This window comes from Loxodonta africana, chromosome 3, assembly GCF_030014295.1.
Source record: "Loxodonta africana isolate mLoxAfr1 chromosome 3, mLoxAfr1.hap2, whole genome shotgun sequence".
In the NCBI taxonomy this organism is placed as follows: domain Eukaryota; kingdom Metazoa; phylum Chordata; class Mammalia; order Proboscidea; family Elephantidae; genus Loxodonta; species Loxodonta africana.
In genome coordinates, this window is record NC_087344.1 from 35,716,993 (window position 1) to 35,738,428 (window position 21,436).

The 21,436-nt window shown below is 51.5% G+C and overlaps 1 protein-coding gene across 1 annotated transcript; it reads left to right on the top strand.

The window, feature by feature from the left end:
• Positions 1-10,915: 10,915 nt before the first annotated feature.
• On the top strand, positions 10,916-20,830 carry GABRD (gamma-aminobutyric acid type A receptor subunit delta). Its single transcript, XM_010593174.3, has 9 exons — positions 10,916-10,983; positions 16,329-16,441; positions 16,772-16,839; positions 16,939-17,159; positions 18,078-18,160; positions 18,579-18,716; positions 19,484-19,639; positions 19,923-20,134; positions 20,480-20,830. The coding sequence occupies exons 1-9, from the start codon at positions 10,916-10,918 to the stop codon at positions 20,768-20,770; spliced, it is 1,350 nt and encodes a 449-aa protein (XP_010591476.1). The 3' UTR covers positions 20,771-20,830.
• Positions 20,831-21,436: the final 606 nt, after the last annotated feature.

Consider the following 21,436-nt stretch of genomic DNA (forward strand, 5'->3'; position numbering starts at 1 on the left):
TGGGGTGTAGCCTGTTACTTACCTAATAAACCGTGTAACTGTGAGTATGGTCTGTGAGTTCTGTGTGGGCACTGCAACAAATTTTCAAACACAGCAGAGAAGTGGAGAGTGCTGTGGTATCAGAAATGTTGAAAAAGTTGGAGAGTGGAGGTATGTCTGACCACCTCATAGGAACCAGGCTTGTGAGGATGCTGATATCTCTCCTCCTGAATATAGATGAATTCAGACACTAGATTACAGCTCCCCAGACTCTTCTGAAACTTCAGAGCCTGGCTCACTCATTCCTGTGAGAAGTAGCACACCCATTATGTGGGAAGACATTGCAGAGGTGCCCCCAACAAGGCAACAGGGCCCGTTCAAAATCTGCCCCATCTCCTCTCCTGGCTGCCAGACTGGTAACTAGGGGTGGGTTGCAATACAGCCTAGTAAAATATAAGCTGGGCCTGATAAGAGAGGAAATGGACTATCTGCCAAAGGAGCTGCAACTATTAGCAGCATACACCAGACATTGGAATGGATTTTGAGGGTGTTTGGTCAAGGGGGCCAAAAGGTAACACTGGGAAAGGGAGTTCATTAACTTGTGGCATTCTCTTGGGCTATGGGATTTAATACACTGGCAGGGCCCCCAGAGGGTGGTGAAAACTCACTGTCAAAGTGGGTGAAAATTTTCCAGATGAAGAAGTATAATCCCACAGATCCAAGGAGCTCAATAAACCTCAAGCAGAATAAATATAAAGAAAATCATACCAAGGCAGATGATAATCAAATTGATGAAAATGAGTAATAAAGAGAAACTCTTAAAAACATCCAGAGAAAAGGCACACATTTTATGCAGAACAACAAAGAAATGTCGGCAAACTTCTCATGAGAAACCCTGCCAGAAGATGATGGAGCAACAGCTTGAAAGTAATGAAAAAAAAAAAAAAAACCCGCTGACAATCTAAAATTCTATATGAAGAGACAATAATTTTTAAAAAATGAAGGCAATTTTAAGGTGTGTGAATTCTATCTCAATAAAACTTATTTAAAAAAAATTAATGACAACAAAAGAAAACAAAGGCAAGCTTCTGCTTTTGACTGGATTTGCTCTCCCTCTTAAAATAACTAAAAAACTGGGCAAAATATATGGAACAACACTTATCAAGATACTGGACATCAGGCAGTACAGAACATTAATCCCCGAGAGATTGGAAACAAATATGATGAGCCCTTTGATTGCCCCAGCGTACTGCCTGGGGAAAGTTTCCGGGCCTCTGTGCAGGGAAGGGGAACCCAGATGAAGTAAGAAACATAAAAACTGATAAAATAGATTTCATCAAGATTAAAATTTTTGGCTTTTCAAAAGACACTGTTAAGAAAATGAATAGACAAGCCCAGACTGGAGAAAATATTTGTAAAATATGTATCTTGCAAAGAATATAGATTCAGCTTGTATCTCGAATATATAAAAAGCTCTTAAAATTCAACAGTAGGAAGACCAACAAACTCATTTTTAAAAATTGGCAAAAGATTCGAACAGAGACTTCACCGAAAAAGATAAATAACAAATAAGCACCTAAAAAGATGCTCGGCATCAGTAGTCATTAAGAAAATTCAGATTAAAACCACAATGTGATATCTCTACATACCCACTGGAATGGCCAAAATTAAAAAGACTTATAACACCAAGTGTTGACAAAAATGTGGAGCAACTTAGAACCTCCTACATCGCCAATGAGAATACAAAATGGTCTAGCCACTTTGGAAAAGACATTGGCAATTTCTTACAAAGTTAAACATACATTTCCTATATAATCAAGTCATGCCACATCTACATAATTACTCAAAAGAAATGAAAACAGGTCCACACAAAGACTTGTACTTGAATGTTCAAAGTAGCTTTGTTCATAATAACCCAAAACTGGATACAACCCAAATGTCCCTCTAGGTGGACAGATAAACAAATGGTGGTGTGTTTGTATTACGGAATACTACTCAGCAATAATAAATTAATGCATGCAACAATGTGAATGAATCTCAGACGCATTATGCTAAGAGAAAGAAGTCAAAAGACTACTGTATTAGTTAAACATTGCTGTGTAACAGATTACCCCAAATTTAGTGGCTTAAAATGTTTATTATCTCCCAATTCTGTAGGTCAGTGTCTCTCACAAAGCTGCAGTCGAGCTATCGGTCAGGGCTACAATCGTCACAGGATTCAACTGGAGAAGGATCTAGTTCCAAACTCATTTGGCTATTGTTGGCAGGAATTAGTTCTTTGCAGTCTATTGGACTGAGGACTCAGTTCCTCTTTGGCTGTTGGCTGCCTTCAGTTCCTTGCCACACCAGTCTCTTCCCCCATTAGCTCACAGCATGGCAGCTGGCTTCATCAAAGTGAGCCAGCGAGAGAATATGCCAGCAAGACCTAAATCATATCTTTTATAAACTAATCTCAGAAGTGATATCTGATCACTTTTGACATGTTTTATTGTTAGAACAAGTTACTAGATCCAGACCACAATGTAAAGGGAGGGGATTGTACAAGACCACGAATACCAGGAGGCAGGGATCACCGGGAGCCATTCTAGAAAGCTGCCTACACCAACTTCATACTACATGATTTCATTTATATAACATTTTTAAAAAGGCAAAACTGTAGTGACAGAAGGGAGTCCCTGAGGCAAATGGTTAGTGTATTCTGCTAACCAAAAAGCTGGAGGTTCAAGTCTACCCAGAGACACCTTGGAAGAAAGGCCTAGTGATCTATTTCTGAAGAATCAGCCATTGGAGTCTCGGGGGACATCAAGCTCAATTGGCATGACATAGTTTATGAAGAAAATGCTGTATATTCAACTGTGGTGAGTAGCATCTGGGGTCTTAAAAGCCTGCAAGTGGTCATCTAAGGTACACCTGCTGGTCCCATCCTGGCTGGAGCAAAGGAGAATGAAAAAAACCAAAGACACAAGGGAAAGATTAGTCCAAAGGACTGATAGACCACAACTACCACAGCCTCCACTAGACTGAACCGAGAACAACTAGATGGTGCCCAGCTACTACCACCGACTGCTCTGATAGGGATCACAATAGAGGGTCTCAGACAGAAAGAGGGAAAATCGTAGAACAAAATTCAAATTTAAAAATGAATAAACAGACTTAGCTGGTCTAACAGAGACTGGAGAAACCCTGAGAGTGTGGCTACTGGACACCCTTTTAACTCAGTACTGAAGTCACTTTCGTAGTTCACCTTTCAGCCAAAGATTAAACAGATCCATAAAATAAATGATGAGACACGTGAGGAACGTGCTTCGTAGTTCAGCCATATATATGAGACCAAATGGGCACACCAGCCCAAAAGCAAAGATGGGAAAGCAGGAAGGGACAGAAAAACTGGACGAATGGAAACAGGGAACCCAGGGTGGAGAAGGGGAGAGTGTGGACACATCAAGGTGTTGGCAACCAATGTCACAAAACAAGTCATGTATTAATTGTTTAATGAGAAACTAATTTGCTCTGTAAATCTTCACCTAAAGCACAATTAAAAAAAAAAAAAGAATCCGCCATTGGAAACTCTATGCGGCGCCATTCTACTGTGGCACACATGGGGTCACCATGAGTTGGAATTGACTAGACAGCAGCTGGTTTAGTGACAAAGCAGTGGTTACTCGGGAACAGGGGTAGGGAAGGAGGTTGACTGCAGACGGGCAGGAGGGAGCTTTCTGAGGTGATGGGAATATGTAATTCATGATTATAGGGGTGGTTATATAACCCTAAACATATCTTGAAACTCATCAAATCGTATATTTAAAACGAGTGAAGTTTACTGTTATGTAAATTATATCTCAATAAAGCTAATTCAAAATAAAATCTAGATGGCAGGCCATGACCTAACGGGCCAGGCATGACCTGCCCCTGGCCTGCCTCTTGTTACCCTCCTTCACCCATCACGTCACAGAGGCACTGGCCTGGCCTTCCTTCTCTTTGCAGGAGCCAAATATTCCTGCCCGGGTCCTCTGCACTTTATGTTCTCAGGCTGGAGCATTTCTGTGGTTCTTGATGTAGCTGGGGTTTTTTTTCCCCCCGCCCAGAAGACCAAAATATTATTCAAGTCTCAGCTCAAATGTTACCTTATAGAAAGGCCTTCCGTGACAGCCCTGTCTCAAGTGGTGTCGAGTCGATTATGACTCATAGCTACCCTATAGGACAGAGTAGAACGTTCCTACCCTACAGGAAACCCCCATAGGGTTTCCAAGGCTGTAATCTTTACGGGAGCAGACTGCCACACCTTTCTCCTGTAGGACGGCTGGTTGGTTTGAAATGTGAGCCTTTTCCTTAGCAGCCTAGTGCTTTAATCACTGCTCCCAGGCTCCTTAAAACAGTTTTTTATTATTTTGCTTAAATTCCTTCATAGCATTTATGAAATTATCTCATATTTTGTTTACTCACTTAGTGTCTCTCTTCCCACCGTACAGGGATGCTCCACAGGGACAGGGGCCTTTTATATCTTCTTTGCACATCACTATTTTTTTTTTTTTATAGCCCCACTGAGCCCTGGTCGTGCAGTGGTTAAGTGCTCAGCTGCCTTCTCCCACCAGTTGCTCTGTGGAAGAAAGATGTGGCAGCCTGTTTCCATAAAGATTACAGCCTGGGAAACCCTATGGAGCAGTTCTACTCTGACCTATAGGGCTGCTATGAGTCGGGATCAACTTGATGGCAAAGGGGTAGCCCCACTATCGAGACTAATACCCGCCACAAAATAGATACTCCATACGTATTAGTGAAATGAATATTGATCTGTGTAGGGACCTTTCTTGAGGATGTTTAACAAATATCAAGCATGAAAACGATTATAACAAATCTGCTTTTTTTCCCCTCTAATATCCTGTGTGGAGAATCGGCATCTAGGACCAGCAAGAAAATAGCCACTGGCACCATGGGTGTGTTCCTCACACAGAGGTTGTCGAGTAACACAGAGACCACAGCCCCAGCTATTGCACACTGGGTCAGGGGAAGGATCCTTTCTCCCTAGCAGCCCTTTTTAGGAATTATCCTGTCAATTGAGTCATGCTCGGATCTAAAGTAGAATGTTTTTCTCACTTGATTGACAAACCCTTTTGTCAGGAATGTTAATTTGTGTTTAACGTTTTCCATCCTGCGAAAGAATTCAAATTACCACTTAAAAAAAAAAAACCCAAAAATATGGGAATAGAATTCAGACTTCTCCACATTAAACAGGAGTAATTGCACTTGGATATCTATTTGACTCAAGTGTAGAAAAAAAATTTTTTTCCTAAGCACCCAAGTTTAATTGTTGATTGGTTCTCAAGGCCGTGGTTACTAAAAACAGCACCACAATTAAGCACAGTTTCCAAGTGAACTGCATCTCTGGTTTAAGAAGATGGTTGATCTCTGGCTGCTACAAGTGTTTTGCATTTGATCCTTTCTGCCAAGTTTCCTCTGGTTGTCTAAACGAATGGACTCATCTGAGAATCATGGGATTAATAATTATACTCCAAGCTCCAGAAAGTTCTTCCCTCTGTCCCTGCCATTTTCTCTATTTGATGCATTTTCCCAGGGAAATAATGAAAACAACCTCACAAATACATCCAGCAGGGATTTTAAATTTAGCGAGAGCAGGCCCCTCCCCATTCCCTATGACTCACTTCTACTTCCCAGAGCTGTCCTGCTGCCGCAGGGCTGCTGCGATGAATTCAGGCCAGCTCGCTACCCAACCTTGCTCGCTACCCAACCTTGGACCTGGTGCCATCCCCTCCCATAAGCTGCAAGCACCCAGCAAAGTGACTGTCCAGAAGAAATAGTGCAAAAAAAGGCTGCAGGCTAATGATCTAAATAACTAAGTCAGTCAGCAGACCAGGCTTTTGTTGTTTTCCAGATGCCCTTAGGGCCTGGCCATCCAGGCGAGTGTGGAGCCAGTGACTCCCAGGGGTTAACTAAGGTGCTGTGCTTCCATACCTTCCAGGGCCAAATGCCTGTGTGTCCTGCTCAGTGCCATATGGGGAGAGCTTGACACCTCCTCACACTACACAGAGGAGGGAGGAGGCAGCAGCTATTGCCATAGCACCTAACCAAGGGCTCCGAGTGGATCCTACCTGACAGAGAAGCCACAGCTTTGCACATCAGATGAGCAAGCAGGGGGAGATTCGGAGGAATTAACTACACCGGCAGGGAACAAGTAAGAAACCCCCCCTGGTGGTGCAGTGGTTAAGGCACTCGACTGCTAACCGAAAGGTCAGCGGTTTGAAACCATCAGCAGTTCTACAGGAGAAAGATGTAGCGGTCTGCTTCCATAGAGATTTACAGCCTTGGAAACCCCATGGGGTCACTGTGAGTCAGAATCGACTTGACGGCAGTGGGTTTGGGTTTGACAGGGAACAATTGCCTTGGGTATGAAGTTAGAGTTAACAGTTCATTACCATTCCGGTGATCCAGTACCAGAGCCTTGAACTCTATCCTCTCAGCAGTGCAAAGACAAGGAGGGAATTGCTCAGGTGTCTCCTTGGGAACACAGACCTCATCTAGAATGGAAGGCCTTTGGTTCACAGAGACCCTTGTTACTGATTGTGGAACAGTTTTACCAAAATTGCACTTGGAGGGTAGAGTTCTCCCAAAACCAGTAACAAGAGTAGAATAACATGGGAATAGCCTACCCGTCTGTCAGCTTGTTGTACTGTGGTGGCTTGTGTGTTGCTGTGATGCCGGAAGCTATGCCGCCGGTATTGCAAATACCATCAGCCCACTCATAGTGGACATGTTTCAGCAGAGCTTCCAGAATAAGACGAACTAAGAATAAAGGCCTGGCTATCTACTTCCAAAAGTTAGCCAATAAAAACCTTATGGATCACAACAGAACATTATCTGATGTAGTGTGGAAGATGAGCCCTTCAGGTTGGAAGGCAACAATGGACTCAGTAATGCTGGCAATCTGGAGGATGGCACAAGAACAGGCAGAGTTTCATTCTGTTGTACGTGGGGTCACCATGAGTTGGAGCTGACTTGAGGCAACAAGCAACAACCTACAGTATTTTCCAGAGAAGGAAGATAGCCTGAGAACCTGCATGTTAAAGACTTGTTTTTAATAACAACATGGTATTATTATTAAGGACGTTGAGACTTTTTTTTATTGTGCTTTAAGTGAAAGTTTACAATTCAAGTCAGTTTTTTCCTACAAAAACTTATACACACATTGTTATATGGCTCTAGTTCCCCTACAATGTGATAGCACACTCCTTCTCTCCACCCTGTATTTCCCGTGTCCATTCAACCAGCTCCTGTCCCCCTCTGCCTTCTCATCTCGCCTTCAGATAGGAGCTGCCCACATAGTCTCATGTGTCTACTTGAGCTAAGAAGCACACTCCTCACCAGGATCATTTTATGTCTTATAGTCCAGCCTCATCTTTGTCTGAGAAATTGGCTTTGGGAATGGTTTTAGTTTTGGGCTAACAGAGAGCCTGGGGGACGTGACCTCTAGGGTCCCTCCAGGCTTAGTCAGACCATTAAGTTGAGACTCTTTTTGACAGAGTTTAGAGTTGGGGATTTCTGATACCAAGGATAAAGATCCTCTACTTTCACCCTCTCATTTTGTAAATGAAGAAAACCAAATCAAACTAAATCCATTGCTGTCAAGTCAATTCTGAGTCATGATGGCACCAGGTATTACAAACTAAAGTTACACTCCATACGGTTTTCTTGGTTGTAATCTTTATGGAAGCAGATCGCCAGGCCTTTCTTCTGTGGCACAACCACTGGGAGGGCTTGAATCACCAAATTTCTAGTTAGTAGACAAGCACATACTGTTTGTGTTACCCAGAGACCTGAAGAAAACAAGGCCCAAGAGAAATTACTGCCCTGAGGGCACCAGGCAGCGGGGCATGGCTGGGACTAGCACCGAGACCTCCTGACCCAAGGAGCATTTCTATATCCTCAAGGGGAGGAGCGAAGGTGTACGGTCTTCATTTATAGGTGAGGAAACCGCTAGAGAGTGGAGCTTGTCTTACCTGGTGGCAGACCACAATGGATTGGGATCGAGGTTCTGATTTCTGGCCCCTCAGGTGGGGCTGCTCCCGAATTGGCCCGCTCTAGGGTGGCTGGAGCTTCTCTGGGGAGAGCCAAAGGTTAGGACAGGAACACCTGACTGATTATGTATCGGTGGAATGTGACTGACGTTCAGAAATGGCGACAAACCAATTTTCAAAAAGCATGAAGATTCCCGTTCTTTGGATCCAAACTGAAACACCAATTAAGGGCAATACAGAACAAATGTGAAACATGCAGAGAATTTAAGTTTAGTAAAGTATCTCAGCCAGAAAGCTCCTCAGAAGCAAGGACGGCAAGACTTGGTCTCACATACTTTGGATATATTATCAGGAGGGACCAGTCCCTGGAGAAGAGCATCATGCTTGCTAGACCGGAGGATCAGCAAAAAAGAAGACCCTCAACAAGACGGATTGACACAGTGGCTGCAACAATGGGCTCAAGCATAACAACGGTTGTGAGGATGGCACGGGACAGGGCAGTGTTTCGTTCTCTTGTACATAGGGTCGCTATGAGTTGGAACCAACTCGACAATAGCACTTAACAACAAACAACAAGCTATCTCAGCCATTCTGGAGAGGGGCTGCTGGTAGAAAATCCATGAATGATGGAAACTACTCTGAGTCTAAAGTGTCTGCAGACAAATTATTTGCCTCCTTGTCTGTCCTGGCTTTGAAACATGCTGCCTCTAGGGCTTAAGGAAGAAGAGGCCATTTGATGCCACCAGACTCTGAATCTATGGCCATGCCTGTCCTGTTAACCCATAGTCTACTCAATAGCGCACACCTGCAGTGAAGGTTTAATATTGATTTCATGTGTTGGAAAATAGAGGAGAGAGTGGAGAAAATAGCAGTAGAGCCTGGTACATCCTGGACAGATAGAATCAAGCGCTTCAAGCTCAACAATATTTCTCAGAGGACACCAGCACCTAGATCTTCTTGGCTATTATTGAAAGGAGTGTAATAGCAGTGGTGGTTTAGTGGTAGAATTTTTGCCTTCCATGTGGGAGACCCGGCTCAATTCCCAGGCAATGTACCTCGTGGGCAGCCACCGCTCATTTGTCAGTAGAGGCTTGTGTGTTGCTAGGATGCTGAACAGGTTTCAACAGAGCTTCCAGGCTAAGACGGACTAGGAAGGAAGGTCTGGCGATCTCCTTCCAGAAATCAGCAGCGAAAACCCTATGGATCACAAAGGTCCCAACTGAAACCGATCATGGGGATGGTGCAGGACCGACAAGAAATAGTTTCATTCTGTCGTGCATGGCGTTGCCAATGAGTCAGGGTCGCAGCTAGTAACAAATGAATCCAGGTACAGTCCTGGGATGGATGCCTGGACCAGTGGCTCTGAAGCTGAGGACTGAAAGGTTGAGCACTGTGTCTGTTTCCTGAGACAGTAAAGGAGGCAGTGGCCCAATCGTTTGGAGACTCTGTGCCTGTATATTTCCTACATTTATTAAAAACAAACAAACAAACAAACAACCTGCTGTTGTCAAGCCTATCCCGACTCATGGCAACCCTACAGGACAGAGTAGAACTGCCCCATAGGGTTTCCAAGGGATGGCTGACAAATTTTGAACTGCAGATCTGTCGGTTAGCAGCTGAGTTGTTAATCACTGCACCACCAGGGCTCCTCATTTATTAAGCCCCTATTATATACCAAGGAGCCCTAGTGGTTCAGTGGTTCAGCCCTTGGCAGCTATAGCCAAAAGGCCTGTGGTTCAAACCCACAAGCGGCTCTCCAGGAGAAAGATGTGGCCATCTGCTGCCATAAAGATGACATCCTTGGAAACCCTATGGGGGCAGTTCTACTCTGTCCTATACGGTCGCTATGAATCGGAATCAACCTGATAGCAACAGGTTTTTTATTATATATCAGAGGCTGTTAGACACGAGAGGCACTAAGAAGAACCAGGCGGACCAGACTCCTGTCACGTGATGCCTGCCCTGACACTTACGGTTCTTACCCAGCCAGAGCTCTGGGCGCTTTTTCAGGGATTAGTCCTCACTCTCCCAGCAAGCCTGCGTGGGCGGCAGGGACAAATGAGAGTGAGGAGACGGCCTAGAGACAAAAAACGGCTTGCCTAGGAGCAGATTCAGACCCCAAACCTGTGAAGAGATTGAGGTCAGCGCTTTCATTTCAAAGGGACCGGCTGTAGGCAGGAGGACGTTTTCAACAGACTTGATGGCGTTTTGTGGAACGCAGTCTGCCTCTGAGGCAGACAGCTGAAACCTGTCCCCTCTTCTCCTGGCACTCAGGCTGAGCCGGAAGCTCCTGCAGCCCTTTCCGCGCTTCCCTCCTCCTGCCCTGGTGGGTCGGTTACCCAGCCGTCCTAGGGGCTTTAGCCCACATCCGCACCTTTGCACCTATTTGTGTTTTCAGGAGTTCAGTTTATGTTGTCATCTAGTCTCAGGAATCCAGGAGTAAATAAATGAGGCTAAACGATGAGTAAAGTTTGTGATCAGCTCGTTGAGGAAAACTGCTGCAGAACTTTATTTTCAAAAGAATTTTAAAAGAGCAGCGGTAAAGAGCTCCGCTGCTAACCAAAAGGTCGGCAGTTTGAATCCACCAGCCGGATGCTCCTTGGAAGCTATATGGGGCGGTTCTACTCTGTCCAATAGGGTCGCTATGAGTCGGAATCCACTGGACCGTTTGGTCTTGGGATTTTGGTTACCCTCTTAGCTCTGGCCGGGGGTGGGGCAGTGCTACTGGGGGCGGGGCGGTCCTGTTAGGGGGCGGGCTTCGCGCTCCGCCCGCCCCTCGCGCCCATGCGCGCTCCGGCCCCGCCCGCTTGTGCCTCCGCCGCCGCGAAGCAACTTTGCCTGCGCGCGGTGGGCGCGGACCCTGGCACCGCCCGCCCTGTCCCACGCGGAGCCCGCCCGCCAAGGCCATGGCTACGCTGGCCTGGCTGCTGCCTCCGCTCCTGCTGCTCTGCGCCCAGCAGCAACGCGGCACCAGGTGAGCGATCGCCCCCGGCGCCGGGTGCGCGCTGCTGGGGCTGGTCGGGGCGGGAAGCGTCCCCAGTCCGTGAGGGGCCCTCGGGGTCCCGCTTCGGCAGAAACCGAGCTGCTGGGCACCTCCATAGCCCGGGCACGAACAGCGGGCACCCGGACCCCTACCCCGGGTCTCCTCCCGCGCAACCTCCTCTCCAACTCGCTGCTACGCTGCTGTCGGCTTGCGGGACGTGGCGACCCACGCGCTGGCCACCCCCACCGCCCCTAGTCGCTGTCCGCGTCCCGGTGCTGAACGCGGATGCCACCGGGCGAGAAGGACGTCGGAGAGGCTGTGCTACCGCTACCTTTCTCCCGTTGCCCGGGGCACCCGGCGCCGTTCCTGCCCTGGCTTCGTCCCTGCCCTGGCTGGTGCCCTTCCAGGCGCGGAGCTGAGCGCTCAGCGTGGCACGAGCTGGAGGCAGGAAGAAAGGATCATGAGAACACGGGGGAGGCTGCTCCCTCTCGGATGGGAGCCGAGCTACACAAATGCGCTTCCAGGGCAGCCAGCGGGCCTGGGATTAGACCCAGGAAAGCATATCCTAACGGCTGGGCATAGTTGTTTGAGAGTGCCGGGCTTAGGAAGGCAGGCCTCCTTCAGGATATTTCAGGTGGTGTAGACTGAGCCCCCAAGTAAGAAGGTAGGAAGCCAGCCTGGTGCCCCTCGGAGAGAAGGGGAGAGCCTGCCTCCGCAGAGAAGGAAGAGGCAAAGGAGAAAGGTCCCCAGCTGGGTTCCCTTCCCCCACTTGCAGTGGCCAGCAGGGTCCCAGCCCCTTTCTCCTCTCTGAGGACCTGAAACAGGTTCCCAGGTTGCCCTGGTGTCCAGGTACCAGCACTAAGCCTGGCCTTCTCCCACGAGAGCCGTGAAAGTCAGCGAGGAACCTCTTGGAAACTGTCTCAGTGCAGGAGCAACCAAAAATCCAGAGCAAAGACAGGCGTCCAGCTTCCCAGACCTCGCGGTCGATGTCTAGGAACCGAGTCATTGTACAACAGCCAGTGTTTTGGCTGTAGACATTCAGTCGGCCTGTAGTGTGGGAGAGGGCATTTTTCTCCCTCTCTCTGGGTGGCTGTCAGAAGCTGAAAGCCCTGGGGCTGGCTGCAGACATAGCCATGGTCTGAGACCACAGGCACCACATTGCCCATGAGCTTATGAGTGGCAGCCCTGTCCTCAGAAGAGCTGGGCCTTCTTATCAACTCCATGGGCCCTCTTCCAGAAGGGCAAAGAGACCCAGGTATGGTGTAGATGTAAAGGCTGGAAGCACTAGGGTACGCTGTCAGCTCACATTAGGTAGTGTACCTTAGCTGAGATTCTGAAACTCAAGCAGCTCTGAAACCCCAAAGTTGTAGCCTAAGTTTGGCACTAAAGCTCATTTGGAATCAAACCTGCCCCGAGCTCAGGTGAGGCTATTGATCTTACTTCTGGTGGCTATTTATACATTCCTTGCTTTGAAATCCTCCAGACCCACCAGCTCTGCATATGTACCATATTACCTTTTGAAAATCTGAAAAGTTCAGAATTCTAGACTTTGTTTGGCTCCAGGGATGCTGAGCAGAGGTTTCATGCCTGTTCACTGGTTCAAGACAGCTGGAGATGCCAGCCCAGGCCACAGTTAGCCCCTGAGAGGGGCGTGCCATGGGGGAGGTGTCTTGGATGGGAACGGGTGCTTTCAAAGCTACCAAAACCAAAAAACCAAACCCAGTGCTGTCGAGTTGATTCTTCATAGCTACAGTGCTGCTACATTCCCATCTCCTGTTCTGATGAGAACAGCTCCCATCCTGCTACACTTCAAAGGCTATCATTTGCCATGATTCCTGATGATGCACATGTGATGAGTTCCGACCCTCGGGGCTGGGCTAACCTCCTGCTCATGACTTGACCCTGCAGCTCCGAGGATGGTGCGGGTCTGAGGAACAGCCCTTGAGGGAGGGCGGTCAGCCTTAGCATGGTGCTGCCCATTTGGGACATCCCCTCCCATCACCTTGTGTCCCTCCACTCCAGGGCCCAGAAGGAAACCGTCCCCCCTTCCCTCAGCCTCCAGGTCCTCATCCCTGAAGTGATCTTGCCTCGTTATGGGGAAGACTTTAAGACAACTGAATGCCCCTTTTGGAACTAACGGGGGGTCCTGTTCCAGCCCTCACTCTTTAGTCCAGATTCCAGTGGGTCCTAGTGGGAAGAGCTTGGTGGGACTAAGGTGGGATAGCGGCATAGGTGGGGATGCACTATGAGGCAGGGCTGCACCATGCAGAGTTTGCAGGTCCACCAGAGCTACCCTCCCTTAGTCTGAAGGTCTGTGTGCACAATGGGCATGGGTTGCCAGCTTTGTGCCGAGTGGGGGCCCCCAGGATGCTGGTAACCCGGCTCCCTGCACCTGCACGCTGCTGCAGTTCCCTCTTTGCCTTGGCAACTGAGATGCTGGAGCGGCTTTCGTTACTGTTCACATACCTGTCAGGAATACGTGGGCTGTGTGTGGACTGAGGCAAGCTCCTGATGGGGGGCACTGCCTCTGCCTTCCCTGTCTGTCCCTAGGGGTGGGTTTGCTTCTCAGTGGGGCCAGGAGAGGCAGGGAGGCCTGAGGTCCATGGGGCAGCCCAAGATGAAGACCCTGGTGTTTGCGGCCTGCTTTGCTCCATGAGTTTGAATTCCTGAACCCAAGCCTTTCTGTTCATCTCTCTGAAGGACACCCCAGTCCTAGGCCATGGTCAGCTCCCAAACCATCAGATGAAATCTCTGCTCCCTTCTGGGTTCTCCGCATGAGGGGTCTGTACCCTCCCCCCACTCATTGCCTCTGCCAACCCTGCCTATACTGAGCAGGGGGAAAAAAGGGGGGCCATCCAGAATTCAGAGTTGTGCATGTAGCATACCCCCTTGTGCTTTGGCCCTTCCCTCCCCCCACCCACCCCGTTCCCAGCTGGAAAAACGACCCCACTGTCCTAGGTGAGAAGAGGTATCGTGGGAGGGAGAAGCTTCCCTTCTGAGCAAGCTCCCTATGACCTGGAGACAGTGAGGGTTGGAAAGTCTCCTGGCCTTTTGCCATCTTAAGGGTCGCCTCATGGTGGGAGTGGGGGGCCAGGGCTGGTCTTGCTTTCACGCCCCTGAGTAGGCTGGGGACTGGGCAAAGGGGAAGGTGTGTCTGCATGCACCCCCCTACCCCCGCTGGTGAGAGACAAACTCAGGAAGGACAGCATCCAGGCCACTACCCCTGCTGCAAGATGGCAGCTTGACTGATCCAAAAGAAAGCTAATTCAAATCCCTTTACACTTGACCTTGAGGGTGACCTCATTTGCCTTTTTAATTATGCTTCAACTGGAGCCAGTACTAAATTAATTCCCTTTTATGCTTTGTATCAAAGCACCTGCCCTGCCCCCGGCCCTGTACCGGGCTGTCACTGAGAAGGACCAGAGGCAAGCAGTGTCTGCCCATTTGGAATAGAGCACAGACCTGGAGGCCTTGTCCAAAGTCACTCCTTCTGCCTGTGGTGATGTGCCAAAGTGGCCATACAGGGTCAATGAGTGGTTTTCAAAATTTCATTAACTAGGGCATTTTGGGGAACCCTGGTGGCATAGTGGTTAAGAGCTACACCTGCTAACTAAAAGGTTGGCAGTTCAAATCCACCAAGTGCTCCTTGGAAACACTATGGGGTAGTTCTACTCTGTCCTATAGAGTCGCTATGAGTCGGAATTGACTCAACGACAATAGGTCTGGTTTTTGGGTTTAGGGCACTTTTGCCTGGTGGCACACCAGTTAAGTACTTGGCTACTAATTGAAAGGCTGGCAGTTCAAACCCACACATTGGTTTCATAGGAGAAAGACTTGGTGATCTGCTTCCGTGAAGATTATAGCCCAGAAAACCCTGTACGGCAGTTCTACTTTGTCACATGAAGTCTTTATGAGTAGGAATCAACTTAGCAGCATACAATGCACACAGGGCATTTTTAACTCAAATTAAATCCTTTTCGAAAGGTCAGTGTATAAAATAGATAAAAGGAAGGCATCTCTGATTGAAAAGAGGATGGAGTCTGGAACCCCACCTGCTGTGCCTCCCTGAAAAGGCTTCTAGAACCCTCTCAAAGAGCGAAGTGTAAAGGGCACAAGCCCAGGCAGTCAGTGCTGAGAGACAGGAAGCCCATATGTTCAGCTCTACTTGGGGCCACCACTCAGCTACTGAACTCATTACCACACCCCTTCAACCCACTCCTGCCCCAGTGTGCCTGCCTGGAGAAATGTCACTACAGTCCCCAGCTGCTTGAGGTGGAACCCCGAGGCCATCTTGGGGCCCCCTGCTCTGGTGCCTCTCCCAGGTGTGTCAGCCTCTCTCCATCCACTGTTCTGTCCAGACAAGTCCAGCGATGTCTTCTTGACTCCCAAAGCAGCTCCCACCCTGGCCCCTCCCAATCCTTCAGCCAGAATCATAGCTTCCAGGCATGGATTTAACCCAACTGCTCCTTGCCCAGAGCTCTCAGGGTCTCTTCATTGCCCTCAGACAGAGTTCACTGACTAATTGTGGCTACATGGCCCTTGGAGGATGAACAAATGAGTGAATGAATGAGTGAAGCATTAGGAGCAACTTCTTGGAGGAGGTGGGCCTGAAACTGAATCTTAAGGCAAGGCTTGGAGAAGCGATGGAAGGGAAGAGGTGGATGGGGAGGGCCAGTGTGAGCAAGAGAGATGAGGGGAAAGGGGCAGAAAGGGTGACTGGGAGGAGGGGAGCAAGCTGAGCTGCTGGGAGCCCCTCTGGGTAGCCTCTGGGCACTCCTAGAGTCCCTGCCATGCACAATAGCTCAGTGGCATGAGCAACCAGCGAGCACAGCCAGCAAGCGCGACTCCAGCTGCTCTGGAGTCAGCCTAAGCCACAGAAGCTCCTGGGGACCTCTTCAGCAGGCCTGCGTCTTCCTAGGACTGGAACACAGGCTGGAGCTGGATGCAGCTCACCCCAGTCCTTGGCCTGCCCTGGTCCTGGGGTGGGGCTAGCCCCTGTGGCCTTCCTCGTCCACTCCCGGCTGTCTGGTTAACACCTCTTTCCACATATTGCCTCCCGCAGAAGGAGCTTCCAAAGGGAGCCACTGGAGGCCATTGGGTGGACTCTGTGCAACCCAAGGTGGCTTCTGCAGGGCTGGGTGGAGGGCCAGAGAGCTGAGCAGAAAGGGTGGGGAAAAGATGGGAAATCTTGGGCCCAATGCCCAACCTTGGGACTGACTCTGGTCCTGGTCTTGGGGGGTCCTCCTAGTGCCGCCCACCCGCCCTGACCATCCCCAAGAAAGGACAAAGCCCCTGGCTCCCTGCCTATCTGTGACCCATTCCCTTGTGTCCCCCAGAGCCGTGAATGACATTGGCGATTATGTTGGCTCCAACCTGGAAATCTCCTGGCTCCCCAACCTGGATGGCCTGGTGGAGGGCTATGCCCGGAACTTCCGGCCTGGCATCGGTGGTGAGTGAGGGGGAGGAGTGTGTCAGGCTCCAGTCATGCATCCTGTGGGCTCTGTGCTGGGAACAGGCCTGGCTGTCCTCTGCAGAATTTGTCAGACTTGCCAGAGGGTAGCCTCAGCCCTAGGCCCCCTTGGGGAGGCAGCCAGGAAGACAAATCCTTTCCAACAAAGATAGTACCCAGACCTCACTCTCCCCCTGCAAACTCCCTGCTGTTCCCTCCCAGCCTGTCATCCCTGGGCTCCCAGTGCAGAGCCTGACCTGGCTCCTGGGGTGGTGGGTGTCCAGCCCTAGTCCCAGCCTACTCAGACCCTGTTCCTTTTCCTCTTCTCAGGTCCCCCCGTGAATGTGGCGCTCGCCCTTGAGGTGGCCAGCATCGATCACATCTCAGAGGTGAACATGGTGCGTGGTGCCCCCTCCACCCCGCCCCCTGTTGTATGCTTTTGGGGTGAGCCGAGGGCTGACTGTCATCCTCCCCTCCCCTACTTGATCTCCCCACAGGAGTACACCATGACCATATTCCTGCACCAGAGCTGGCGGGACAGCAGGCTCTCCTACAGCCACACCAACGAGACGCTGGGTCTGGACAGCCGCTTTGTGGACCGCCTCTGGCTCCCAGACACTTTCATTGTCAATGCCAAGTCTGCCTGGTTCCATGATGTCACCGTGGAGAACAAGCTTATTCGGCTGCAGCCTGATGGGGTGATCCTATACAGCACCCGGTGAGACCCAGTGCCCCTTCCCACCTGACGAGGTGATCTTGTACAGCACCTGGTGAGCCCTAGGCCCCCCTCGGCTGCCCAACAGGGTGATCCTGTAAAGCACCTAGTGAGCCCCAGAACCCCCGCTGCCTGAAAGGCAGTTCTGTACAGCACACGATGAGCCCTGGGGTTCCCACCCACTCACCTGTGGCCCACCACATCCAAATCCCTACTGGAGAAAACCGAACATGTGCTACAGGGAGCAGGATGGAATGGGTGCAGCCAAGGCATTTCTACCCCCCACCCCCCCTCGCCGGAGCGTTGGTTCCCGAGATCCTTAACTGGGAGCCGATAGACCTGGCTGTGTAGCCTTCGCAGTCCTTGCAAATGGAATTTGTGGCCAGCTTTAAAACACTAGAAGATTTTGCATGAAAACCTAGATCTTTTGCCTGTTTATAAAATCAGGACTCTGGGCAACACAGGGCCCATGCCTTGGCCCATCAGTGGAGGGGTGGGTGCAGCTTGTGGACCTGGTCCCTGGGGGCAGGGCCGGATGCTCCTGCTGGTACCTGCTCTTATAGCCCCCAACTTAGTCAAATGGTCAGGCATTTTGAAATATAGAGAAAATCAATGAAATCCAGTTCTTGGTAGCCCTAAAGACACACTCACAGATACCTATAAAGTTTTTCCCCAGATGTCTGGCAGCATACAGCTCAGGCCCCAAGCAGCTCCTGGCAAGTGGGCAGCCCCTCAGGGTTGGAGCAGAATGCTGGACTCCTCTGGGGCAGTTGGGGGGGGCAGGGAGGGGTTGTGGCACTGGACAGGGGCTCCTTCAGGGTTGGAGCAGGGGAGTCTGGGCTCTCGGGGAAGGGGATACAGCACGGGGCGGACTAGCTGTCCTCACCAGCATGCAGGTGACTGGCCCCCTTCTCTTGGCAGAATCACCTCCACGGTAGCCTGTGACATGGACTTGGCCAAGTACCCCATGGATGAGCAGGAGTGCATGCTGGATTTGGAGAGTTGTAAGTCCTGGCCTGGGCCCAGGAGGGGAGGGGCTGCGTCCTGGGAGGCCAAGCTGGTTCCTCCGGTGACTGGTGTGGGCAGGCAAGACTCAGGTATGCACAGGGTGGGAGGGGAGCTGTTCAGCTCAGGACCTGGGCAAAGTCTGCCGGGCTCAAATGGCTGGGGGAGCCAGAAGGCCTGGAGCAGCCTGGGCTCCTCCCCCATCCTGGAAGAGCTGGGCTGTGGGTCCCAGACATGGCGGATGTCAATGTTGCTGTGGGGCTAAGTGTGGCAGCCCTTGGGGGGTCATTTGGCAGTGGGGTCCCCCACTCTTACCAGCACTCCTGGCCCCACCCACTTGCCCAGAGCCAAGCCCTGCCCTGGGCCCTCCGGGATGTGGGTGCTCTGTGCGTTGCCCAGCTGTGGGCTCTCCTACAGATGGCTACTCCTCTGAGGACATCGTCTACTACTGGTCGGAGAACCAGGAGCAGATCCATGGGCTGGACAAGCTGCAGCTGGCCCAGTTCACCATCACCAGTTTCCGCTTCACCACAGAACTGATGAACTTCAAGTCAGGTGAGGCCCCCGCCTGGGCAAGGCCTCTCCTGAGAGCCGGTTCTGGTTGTGCAGGGCCTCGTTGGCTCGGAATTCCCAAGGGTGTGGCTCCAAGGGCTGACTTGGGAATGGTGGGCATGGGCTGTGCACAGAGGAGGGGCTCAGGAGAGGCCTCATGGGGGTCCAGTTGTCACCATTACAGCCCCAGTCTCCTGTTGTTTCACGGGTGCTAGCAACGCTGTGGGTTTGAGAGGACCCAAAGGAATGGAGGGACTCTCTCAGCCCCAGGACCAGAGGATTCGGGAGTTAAGCCTCTTTGACTGCCTGTCCTCTGTCTCCCATCCCCTCCTGCCCCTGCTGCCCCATTCTGGAGTGGCTGAGCCCAGCCCTGGCTACTTCCTCAGGGTTTGGCTATATAGGGGTGGGGTGGGTTGTGGGAGATAGTGGTGGGGGCAGGTAGGAGAGGAAGGGTGAAGCTTCCCACCGTCTGGGACCCTGGGCCAGGTCAGCTGAAACAATGCATGATCTTCCTGTGCTCCTCTCACTGGGGGTGGGAGTTCTGTCGCAAGGCCAAGGCAGGGGGGCTCCTGATCCATCAAGCTGAGTGGAGTGGTGGGGAAGGTGGGCTGTGGGGTCTTCCTTCACTCTGAGGCTTAAGGTGGACCCAAGTACCACCCCTCTGAGTTCTGTGACATGCAGTGGGGTGGGCGGGACAGGCACTGGGTCCTAATGGTGGGGGGGGGTGCGGGAGAGGGCAGGTGCCAGGTCCTGATAATCCTCTCCCTCAGCTGGGCAGTTCCCACGTCTCAGCCTGCGTTTCCACCTGCGGAGGAACCGGGGTGTCTATATCATCCAGTCCTACATGCCGTCCATCCTCCTGGTCGCCATGTCCTGGGTTTCCTTCTGGATTAGCCAGGCCGCAGTGCCCGCCAGGGTGTCTCTAGGTATGGGGGCCTCGCACCTCCTTCGAGGCTTCGGGAAAGGTGGTGGGACAGGGTGCTGGTGGAGGGTGCAAGCCAGGAGCAGAACTGGCTACCTGTGGGCTGTGAGCCCAGGCCTGGCACTCAGCCCCTCCTGCCATCCCTGGCCAGAGAAGCCTGAGCTGCATCTAGCGGGGTGGGGCCAGCAGACACCCCTTCTCTGGGGGTCAGGACCCTGCAGGGGATGTTGGGAGTGGGCGAGAGAAGATGGCAGGGGGCTGCAACTGAAGGGCACCCCCTTGTGCAGGCATCACCACGGTGCTGACGATGACCACGCTTATGGTCAGTGCCCGCTCCTCCCTCCCTCGGGCCTCAGCCATCAAAGCCCTGGACGTGTACTTCTGGATCTGCTATGTCTTCGTGTTTGCTGCCCTGGTGGAATATGCCTTTGCACACTTCAATGCCGACTACCGGAAGAAGCAGAAGGCCAAGGTCAAGGTCAAGGAACAGAAGGCCAAGGTGAGGCTGAGCCTACGTGAGGCTGGGCTGGGCTGGCTTTCTTTGCATGCGGTCTCCAGGTCTGAGGACAGCACCTCCACTGGCTGACCTGGCAGGTGGTGGGCAACATTACTGGGTGCCACTTAATTTTTCCCGGGCTCAACTTGGGGACACCTCTGCCAGCTACCTGAGGGTTCACTGCCAGGCCCTGAGCTCCTGGACTGCAGGTTCCTACTGGCTGGAGTGGGGTCCTTAATGGGAGGTCCTCGGTGGGGGATTCTCCGTGCAGGTCCTCAGTGGGAGACCTATCCCCAGGGCCAGGAGCTGTGACAGGCTCAGCCCTGCTTGCCCCTCTGCCTCTCACAGATCGACGTGAAGAATGCCATCGTGCTGTTCTCCCTGTCTGCGGCTGGTGTCAACCAGGGGCTGGCCATCTCCAATAGACAGGGCCGCACCCCCGGGAACCTTATGGGCTCTTACCGCTCTGCGGAGGTAGAGATGGGTGAGACCAGGAGGCAAGAGGGGCCCCGCTCAGGCGGTGTGCGGGTGCTCTTCAAACCCATCGACGCAGACACCATCGACATATATGCCCGCGCTGTGTTCCCGGCGGCCTTCGCAGCAGTCAATGTCATCTACTGGGCGGCCTACACCATGTGAAGGAGCTGGTCCTTCGAGGGGAGCGGCGCTTTGAGGGGGACATGGGCACTCCTGGGAGAAAGGCCCTTGAATCAGCCAGCCTGCTCCATGCATTTCAAAGTGGGGTGATGGCAGGCCAAAGACAGGCAGAGAGCCTTGACCCCCAGCCCTCCAGGCTTGATCCTTGGCTCCCACCTCCATCCTGAAGACTGACTCCTCCACAGGCGTCTCGTGCAGTTGGAGCGAGACAGGGTGCAGCAGAGCCCCTGGTCTGCCCAGTTCTTCCTGACCTGGCCAAGTGAGGCAGGCCACCAGACCCTGGGAGGATCTGGGGTTTTAGACTCAGAAAATGACACAGATCTTAGGGTTCTGTGACTTGTTTTGTCTTCAGCTGTGTTCATTACTGTTGTCCTGGATGGAATGGTGACAAGGAGCAGCTCTGAGGGCTCTTGGGTCCCTGCATGAAATAAAGCCCAGGGCATGGCTGGCAGTCACCCTTCATCTCCGAGGCAGCAAGGGGCCCCTCCCCCATGCCTGGAGCCTCTGCCCAGCCCTTTGAAGGGCTCTCATCCCCACCCCTGCTGAGTGGCAGCATGTGAACCAGGGGCAGTCCATGGAAGCCCCAGGGCTGAACAGGGTCCCAAGATAAGGAGAGAAGGTTGTCCAATGCCAGGAGCTGGGGAGGGA

What these genes read in the sequence shown, in the direction of transcription:
- GABRD (XM_010593174.3), top strand. Translation starts at nt 10,916, where the DNA reads ATGGCTACGCTGGCCTGGCTGCTGCCTCCGCTCCTGCTGCTCTGCGCC. An exon ending in CTTCCGGCCTGGCATCGGTG is followed by an intron (nt 16,442 to 16,771) that starts GTGAGTGAGGGG and finishes TCCTCTTCTCAG; the next exon opens with GTCCCCCCGTGAATGTGGCG. An exon ending in TCAAGGAACAGAAGGCCAAG is followed by an intron (nt 20,135 to 20,479) that starts GTGAGGCTGAGC and finishes TGCCTCTCACAG; the next exon opens with ATCGACGTGAAGAATGCCAT.